This window comes from Corapipo altera, unplaced genomic scaffold (assembly GCF_003945725.1).
Source record: "Corapipo altera isolate COAL_440 unplaced genomic scaffold, ASM394572v1 61, whole genome shotgun sequence".
Lineage (NCBI taxonomy): Eukaryota > Metazoa > Chordata > Aves > Passeriformes > Pipridae > Corapipo > Corapipo altera.
In genome coordinates this window covers 6,004,660-6,013,754 of record NW_020884910.1, presented here as the reverse complement: position 1 = coordinate 6,013,754, position 9,095 = coordinate 6,004,660, and the positions used below count along the sequence as shown (strand labels likewise).

The 9,095-nt window shown below is 44.1% G+C and overlaps 1 protein-coding gene across 5 annotated transcripts; it reads right to left on the bottom strand.

Annotated features, from left to right (window-relative positions):
• Window positions 1-890: 890 nt before the first annotated feature.
• On the bottom strand, window positions 891-6,121 carry TENT5C (terminal nucleotidyltransferase 5C). 5 transcript variants are annotated; one of them, XM_027653672.1, is made up of 2 exons: window positions 6,101-6,121; window positions 891-3,088 (listed from the first exon to the last, which is right to left on the bottom strand). In XM_027653672.1, the coding sequence occupies exon 2, from the start codon at window positions 3,060-3,062 to the stop codon at window positions 1,887-1,889; it is 1,176 nt and encodes a 391-aa protein (XP_027509473.1). In that variant the 5' UTR covers window positions 3,063-3,088; window positions 6,101-6,121; the 3' UTR covers window positions 891-1,886. The 5 variants fall into 5 exon arrangements, with proteins under 5 accessions (XP_027509473.1, XP_027509471.1, XP_027509469.1 ...); XM_027653670.1 differs by lacking the exon at window positions 6,101-6,121 and adding an exon at window positions 5,649-5,681; XM_027653668.1 differs by lacking the exon at window positions 6,101-6,121 and adding an exon at window positions 5,313-5,492.
• Window positions 6,122-9,095: the final 2,974 nt, after the last annotated feature.

The window sequence follows — 9,095 nt, the reverse complement described above, 5'->3', positions numbered from 1 at the left end:
TGATGAACCAGCAGTTTTTACAGCCACTTAAGTGATGCACTGCTGACGTTTCCACCTTGAACAGTAATCCAACATTGGTGCTGCTTTCTGCTTTACCTTTTAAGCTTAAATAATTTGTTTCATCAGGCACTTTGGTCTCACAAGCTTGCAGAAACAGCTAGAGGTAATAAAGATTCAGCAAGCAAGCATTCTTGAACATTGCAGCAGTAAATAGCTCTAAGATTTGCCTTTCTAGTCTACCTATCTGGTTAAGCAAAAGAAATTCAAAATTATTTGCTACATGAATTTTACTATTGTAATTCAGTGAAAATCATCCAGTTAATATACCACTTTCTAACATCACTATATAAATAACTGGGGAACTTTTAGGTTTCTTTATAAAGCACAGGAGTCTCAAAGCAGCAAGTTCAGCACATACCCTTCAGGAAGGTCAACCCCCTATCCCTCCAAGGGAGTGCATACTCTTCCAGAGGCTACTTTGAAAACAGGCCCAAACTTTCAACACATAGAGCTTCTGTGGTGAGATCTGCTTAGGGTTTATTTATCCCTTAAAGTGAGGTTTAAGACCAGCAAAAAGGAAAAATTTTACTCTAACTGCTCAAAATACCATCTCATGCAGTGACCAGGTGATAGTGATAAACTTTAAGTGATGACAGAAAGACAAGCCTTCAGGACCTGCCTGAAGTTGTACAGTAAGAAATTCATTTTAGGAGGCACTTTTGGAATTTATACTGTGGTAGGAATGCACATAACCCTGGAGCTCACAATGTTTTGGGCTTGGGGTGATTTTTTGCTGGGTTTTGGTTTGGTTGGTTTTTTTGAGGTTTGGGGGGTTTTTTGGGGTTTTTTTGTTTGGTTGGTTTTGGTTTTGGGTTTGGTTGGGGTTTTTTGTTTGGTTGGTTTTTGGTTTGGTTTGTTTTTTGGTGTGGACCTGTGAAGAAGAAAATTGGGCCAAACTCAGTATAAGAGCAGTGTTACTTTCCAACTGTGCTAAAAACTGTTTTGAAGGATACAGTCAGAAAGGCTTCAGCTTGATCCTGGACTCAAGAGTACTTTTCCATCATAAATATTCAAACTGTGGTTTCAACTCTATTTAAAGCTTCAATTCATAATTTCAAGGACTTTTTGCATTGCCAAGTTTTAGATTGTATTTTGGTACATGTTTAGAGATGCCACCTCCCAGATTTTGGTACTCAGGAAAAATTTAGCCAGTGTACGCTTTAGAGATAGACTTAGGAATCCATCTTCAACTTCCAAGAAATTAATCTTGAACTTGAGGTGAGACCGCATATCTGTAGGTACTACAGGAAACAACATTTAGGCCCTCTACAAGACAGACAGTACCCATATCATTACCACCTCTACACAGCCAAAAAGTGAAAGCAACCCAAGCATGACATGCACCCATTCTTTTAGTTTAGTCTATTAGTTCAATAGAAGTTTGGCCAGAACTTGAACTGGGGAAGAATAACTAGGTTATGCAATAGAAAGCAGAGTTTTGCTGCTACTCCAGGTGCAGCTTCCGCACAAGGCATTTTACAATCTATTAACTAACCCAGTTTACTGGATACTTCACTTAAATCACATCTGAATAGCCACTTCCAGAACTAGTACAGTTTCTTAACAATTCCTCTTAACATTTGACTGCTGGTTCTCTTCTCCCAATGAAGAGACAATAAGGCTTCTTGGCATTTGTAGAGATACACTGAAAGGTTCATAGCAGGTCATCTGGTTGCATAATCCCACTGCACACCAGAAATGGACAGTTCAATGCAGTCATGCTTCCATTAGAAAACATCCAACTGGCAGTTATTACTTATCTATATATACAGACTCAGCATCTTGGCATTCAGTAGCCTCCATTCAGGAACACTCGAGTGAAGCCATCAATTGCAAGGTAACCAAGTAGGGTAGGACTGGCTGTACAGCACAGGAGCACTTGCGAGATAGTAGTTGTTGAAGTTTACATCACTAACATAAGGTGCTGGCTGGTAGTAACAGGTAACATTAGTGGCATTAGGGATGACATTTTGTTCTGCCAGCACTTTGAGCGCCAACAGAGAAATCAAATTGAGAGTCTGCCTTCGCTCATGTCCCATGAGACAGACTGTGCTCTCATTCACCACCCTGCGCAGAATCATGAGGTAGTCATATTTGCTCCTCTCTTCCTTGGAGAAGTGGTTCTGGAGGTAGGTCTCTAGCTTGCGCTGCTGGTCCAGGATGTCTGGGAAGTCTATGAAGAATCGGGAGCACATGTAGCGCTCTAAGGTTTTGATCTCATCCTTATCCATGGGCTTGAAGTCTCGGACTAAGAGGTTGCTGTACTTCAGAAGCCCACCACCTCGGATCTCTTCAGGATTTTTGGTAGCTATCAGTTTGTTCTGAAGGTGGTCAAAAGCTGCTTCAAAGTCTCCATACATGCTCTCCCCGATCACAGTTGGATGGAAGTGCTCTGACATGGGGGTTTCTGAGTAGTCGTAGTAAAAGAGCAGGGAGTCCAGTATGATTTGGAATGAGTCCACACTGAACTCAAACTGCCGTCGTATACAGTCTACAAACTTCAGCTCCACATTTCTGCCATGCTTGTTGGAAAGTGATATCAAGCTCCAACGGTCAGTCCCTGTGTACACTTTCACCAGCTTTTGGATGTAGGCTTCCTTCAGTGTTACAGGACTGATTTTTAGCTTGCTTACTCCTTCTGGCAAGAAATTCAAGAGGGACCGCAAGACCACATCTCGAACTAACTGAAACTCTGCCTCACTTGGAAGAGAAACTTGAAAAATGAGATCCAGGTCTTTGCATCCCAGCCCATTATCCTTGACCAGGACATGACCAGCTGCAGAGCCATTCAGACGGGCATCACGTACCACAATGCCTGCTTCACTCAGCCTACTCCGAACTGTCTGAACAATGTCCTTCAGAGTTATCTTCAGTGTTGGGAAGTTACCTCGTCCATGGATTGGAACCACCTCTGTAAGAACCTCATGCAGACGGCTGACCTGCTCCCAGTTCAGTACACTGCATGACATGCAGTCTGCTGTGTTACTTCCTTTGCCTGCCATCTTAAGGCTTTTCTTCTCCAAAGAAACTGTAGGGAGGTAAAATATAAAAAGGAAAAGACAAGTCAGACTTTCTGTTTATGCTTCCTAGGCACATTCCTAGGTTCTGTTTTTCTGTCTATTCACACAGACAAATTAGAAGGAAGTAGTTCTGTGTACTAATGATTATCAGCAAGCCTTCCACCTGACATGATACATAGCTTCTCTATTGGTGCAAGCAGAAAAAAAAATTAATTGTCATTGTCTTTGGTTTTTGGCAAGTTAGAGTTACTTCAGAAAAGCACTTTATATGAAATGAAAATTATCAACAAAGATAACACAAAAGCTTTACCCAACTTTAAAGTCATCTGCAGCACCAGCTGAAGCCAGATGAGCTGCAAAGCATTTTTGAAAGTAAAGCTTTGAAGTTGTTTCATCATACATATAAAGCTCAAACTGCTCCCTCCAACTAACACAACAGTAGATAACACTCAGGTGTTAGTTTCGGGGCTTAGACATCTAGTCCACTGAAAGCACTTAAATTATGCCAGAAATAGAAAATTTCTTCCTTTTCATAAAAGACTTTTATTTCCGTACCATCCAGCATCTATCCCTTATAGAATAAAGGCCAAGTACATCTTGCTCCTGAAAAAGCTGCAGCACTTCAGCATTCTGGACAGAACTTCAGCTGCAAAGTCAGGTAACAACATTCAACTTGGACTCTAGTCTTTGTAAGCAACTCTTTACTCTTCTTCAGAGACACTGCCTAACCAAACCGCCTCTGTGGAAATATCCATACCTGCCCCAACTTTTGCTCATTTGTGAAGGGCAAACAAGTTTATAAGAGCCGGCATTGTATTCAGATGATGTCTATCAAGTTAGTGTTACTCTTTTAACAATGAGAATCTCACTAACCAGACTTGATCACAGCCTTATGTGAACATTTTAAGCACAAGAGAGTGACCTGCTCAGATGTGGCAAGATTCCTCAAGCTGCTTGTCTTTTACATGTAAGCATGTAGATCCTTACATATGTTCTAAAGTCATGCAACTCCAACTGGTATTAATACTCTTTTTTTAAGTGTTCCAGGTTTCTATTGCAGCCAGGTGCTTCCTGACAGCTAAAGACTAATTGAAGCCTCACCTTCTTCTGCCCCAAGTACTTGTGAAGACTGCAGCTGCCAAGGTCAGACTAAACAAACTTAAGCAAATTAACTCTTGCCTACCAAGAATGTTTTAAACCCCAACCATATAGTTTCCTAACATGCAACAACATAGAATGTTTTTAAATCAAGTATCAAAGAATAGCTATTGTCATCTCATGCCCCTCCTCTTCCAGCTTTTAATTTTTGAGCAGCTCATTTGACCTGTCACCACCTCTGTAGGAGAGTCACATCCTAGATCAAATACACAGTAAGGTTAAAATGCTCCTGGGGAACTTTCTTCTGTCCTTGAGTATGAGCTGCTGCATCACGAACTGTGCTGCTTTGGGTTTCATCAGCACCAGCAGGCACAACACAAAAACACTGTGACTCACAAGATGATTAAACTAGGATAAATCAAGAGGTTCTCCCAGCTCAATCCTTAATGCTCCAACACAGCATAAACCCAAAGGCATCAAGCCTGCCAGAAGTTTCTCAGACACTTCAAGTGCATTAAAGTATATTTCCATTGTGAACTCCTTGTATTTCCATTATATTCTTCAGATCACTAAAGAACACAAAAGTCTTCTAACTAAAGCTGCAAGTGCTTCCAGCTACTACCTCTGAAAATATTCCCTCTCCTTTTTCCTGTTTGTAGCCCTCTCCGTGGCTTAGGCAACACACACAGATCACCCAGTAACCAGAAAGGACTTGGACCAGTGCTTCCCACCCACACAGTTAGTTCTGCTTGGTGATCCTCACCTAGGAGAATAACGCACACTGCTGCCCTTGGGGAAGGAAGACAAAGTTCTTTCATTTCCAATTCAGCAGAAAATTTAATTCTCAAGCAGCCAACCTCCAAAGCCTTCCATTCCCAAATCACTCGCATTTGCCTACTCAGCAAGGTTTACATTAGTGACAACAGTATCTTAGTGACTTCAGTGTATTTGGGATGTTAGTAGTTTACATACTTCTTGTTTCACCACCGACCATTCCCAACACAAGAAAATCTGATGCCTAAAGATACTCATTCCCAGGTAATGAAACCACTATGGAAGGAAAAGACACTAAGTATCTTTACCAGTAAGCTTAAAGATTATTAATCAGAGGCAGAAGGAGCAAAGACAACACACCTTCGCCTTTGTCACGATGAGGTGTGCTATTCTGCAGCAGCAATTTGCCATAATAAGACATAACTTGACACAACACCCAAAAAACTGCAGGCGCCCACCCCCTCAGGGTCACAGGTCCCCCTCGGACCCCAGTGGCGCTGAGGGCGGGGAGGTCCGGTTCCCTCCGTGGGACGTTCATCCCTTCACCGGGATTCAACGGAACCCGCGTTCTGCCGTTTTGAATATCAACAACCATTACAAAAGCGTTACCGAGCGCTCGCTCCCAGGAGAGCTTGCACCAAAGTGACCGTAACCCCGCCCGCTCCGCCCCGGAGAGGAGCCCGGAGCCCCGCTCACCTCAGCCGCGCCGCGCACCCCGAGCGACCGCGCCAGCCCCGCCACTGACCGCGCCCGCCCTTTATGGCCCTTTATGGCCGCCCCGCCCCGGCCCGCCCCGCTCGGCCCGGCCCGCCCCGGCCCTCCCGCCGCAGCGGGGGCGGCTCTGGCCGCCGGTCCGGCCGCCGGGCCCTCAGCCCGGGGAGCCCCGCGGCGGTCGGGATGGGGAGAGGACGGGGGGGTCGCCCGCGCCCTGGAACCCTCAGCCCCCACCTCGGGGACTCGCCCATCAGCCTCCCCGCACAGGGGGAAACTTTGCAAGGGCCCCTCAGTTCAGGAAGGACATTGAGGTGCTGGAGGGAGTCCAAAGAAGCGCAGTGCAGCTGGTGAAGGGTCTGGAGCACAAATCCTATGAGGACCGGTTGAGAGTTGGGGTTGTTTAGGCTGGAGAAGGGGAGGCTCTCTACTACTACCTGAAAGGAGGTTGTAGCCAGGTGGAGGCCGCCTCTTCTCCCAGGCAAGAGTCTTATGGTGAGCAAAGGGAAGTTTAGGTTGGACATGAGGAAGAATTTCCTCCCAGAAAGGGTGATTAGACATTGGAATGGGCTGCTCAGAGAGATGGCAGAGTCACTGTCCCTGGAGGTGTTTGAGGAAAGACCAGATGTGGCACTTTAGTGCTGTGGTCTAGTTGACATGGTGGTGTTTGTTCATAGAGTTGGCCTCGATGATCTCAGAGGTCTTTTCCAACCTAATTGATTCTGTGATTCTGAGATTCAGTGGACTATGATGAAGAGCTGACAAACACAGCATGGCTTCCCCAAAGGCACCCCATCCCAAACAGAGCAACCGTCAGCATAGGTCCCAAACATCCAAGCTCTGCCAAACTGTTCTCTGTGGTGCCCCACCAGAAACAGCCAAACTAGGAGTTCATACAGAACCTACAAGGGTGTGCTTGCAAGGACATGACAGCGTGCATGTGTTGACACAGTGTGCTACTGGAAATCACAGTTGATGAGCTGTGGGAGGTTCTGGAGACATGGAGGAGGAGGATGAAACAATTAGACAGAAGCAGCTTGGAGATGCAGCATCATAAAAATCAGCTGGTGTTCAATAGCGCAGGGTGCAAGATTGTGCATTCTGGGGGCAAAAGTTACGATTTCTACTGAGAACACAACATTTCAGCAACGCAGGGGAGAAAGGACACAAGGTATTTGCCTTTTGTAGGATAATCGAGACTTGCTGGGGGTGGGGGGAAGCAAAACTTAACCTAGGACAGCCAGCTGACATAATTCTAGTAGAGTTTTAAAAAAGTACTTACAAAGCAATGGCAAAACCACTCCCCTACCACCACATCTGTTACAGTGTTTGGTCATACACAGTCAAGAAAAATGAGTTAAAACCTGCATACGCACAGAGAAAAGCTGACCTTGTAAGGGAAAACTGAAAAGTTCTTCTTTGCCTAGCAAACAAAATAGACTTGCCTTGCTGCACCAAGAAAGCCAAAGCTGAGCAGAAATATAGGAGCGGCTTAGTTATTTTAATTATTTATTTTCCTGCAATAGCCAACCATGGGGATAAATAACAGGAAAAAAAAGGAACTATTTAAGTTGAAGTATAACATTGACACAAGAATCAAGGCAAGTTATAATCTTTTTTGTCGGATGAGATAATCATTAATTCAGAGCATCACAGGACGGAGGGAGTGGAATAAAACTAGTTTCAAGACAGAGCTGAAAAAGAAAATATGTAATATGAGTGTCTGTGATGGTACAGAGCTGGATATGAGGATCCAGATCTCTCTCAACATTTTTTTTCCCTGTGTTTCTAAAATTAGACAGAGAAGTAGGGAACTCAAGACAAGTAGTACCAGAAATGAGAGAGGCATAACCGCCAGTGAGGAAATGTCTCACTTGGAGGTTAAAACAGTGAATAATCTCACCTTTTAAGAATATTTCTTCAGCAATATTTCTGCATCAAATATTGTTGTCTTATGACAATAACTGATGACTTTGAACAGTATATTTTCTGTTGCCCCACAGGCAAACAGCAATTAAATTCCTTTTTGAAAAAAAGTAATTAGATACCAACACAGGCACAGATAAACTGCAGCACATACTGCTATTACAGATGTTAAAGTGTTAATCAAAGGTTCATACTTTACATTATTTGTTCACAATTTCTTGTTTCACAAAAAAAAGTTTGTAAACACAAAGAGGTATTTCAACTCTGTCATAGGGTGTTTTCTGCATCCTCGACTTGCAGACCTTGAGTATCTGTCAGGGGAAGCGCAGTACTCTCTGCAGTAAACTTAGACTTCCTGACCATACACTTCTTCTTTTTAATTGCTTTTCATGGGTCCCACAGAAAGGGTCCACGGGGTAGGAATTGGAAATGCCGTTAAAGCCAGCTGGACCAGACTCCTGGGTAAATTACCAGAATAATGAGGAATGCATCTTTGAGTAATGAACGACTGGGAGAATGAGCCCATTTACAACTGATGAGAAGCTGCCTTCTGCTATCCATCCACCTGCATCTGTGCAGTGGATTACAGTGCTGTGAGGATGGAAAACATGGAAATATACAGCCCACTGCTGAGATGAGAGATTAAAAACCATGGGTTACTGCTCAGGTGTTGTGGCTGCCGAGGTGGCTGACACAGACCCAGACCCAACTCCAATGTACAATCTTAATGTTCAACTTCTATTTAGGACTGACTTTCCCTCTGTCAGTTGTAACTCCAAGTCTGGGGAGAAGTAGTGGATGATCCCAATCTTTGCCAGCCATCCTTTCTCTAAGAGTGACTGGGATATAGATAAATTCCTGCTGCAAGACAGTGAGCAGTGGCAGCCACAGTCCCCCCTCTGCCCTCGTACAACTATCATCTCACCCTTCTCTCATAGCTGTTCCATCTCTCATCTCTGTCTGTGGTCCCAGTGTTTCCTCCCAGCTTCATCCCTCTCCTCCTGTCCTGTGGTGTATCCCTCTTCAGGATACACAGCACTGGACCTTTTTCAAAGGGTTTTCAGAAAGAGGATGGGGAATAAAGAAGGACCAATTGGCTCCTGGGATGGCAGTGTGATGGGGGAAAAGAGTCTGTGAACTGCCAAAATAGAGGCAAGTACAGAGTTTTATTAACACTGTGCAAGTTGTTCATTTTTATCCAGTGAATAGGGCAGCAAATCTGGCAGAAGAAGCCCACTTAAAAGCTTGTAAGTCAGCTCAGTGACCTGGCACTGTCAGATTAGTTTCCTTACATGATGCATTGCTGAACATAATGTGTCATCATAAATCTTGGTTGCTACAGCTGTTAAAGCCATAAAGTGAAGCAGAGTTATTAATACCCAGTAGTAGTAGCTGTCAGGCTCCATTCTGTAATTGAGCATCAAATCTGCAGTTGGAAAACTCTTCTTTTTTGTCTGACATGTGGAGTAACTGCATGTCTGCAGATGCTTAGAGCATGGAGATGGT

What these genes read in the sequence shown, in the direction of transcription:
- TENT5C (XM_027653668.1), bottom strand. Translation starts at nt 5,490, where the DNA reads ATGAACGTCCCACGGAGGGAACCGGACCTCCCCGCCCTCAGCGCCACT. An exon ending in TCATCGTGACAAAGGCGAAG is followed by an intron (nt 3,089 to 5,312) that starts GTGTGTTGTCTT and finishes ACCTCCCTACAG; the next exon opens with TTTCTTTGGAGAAGAAAAGC.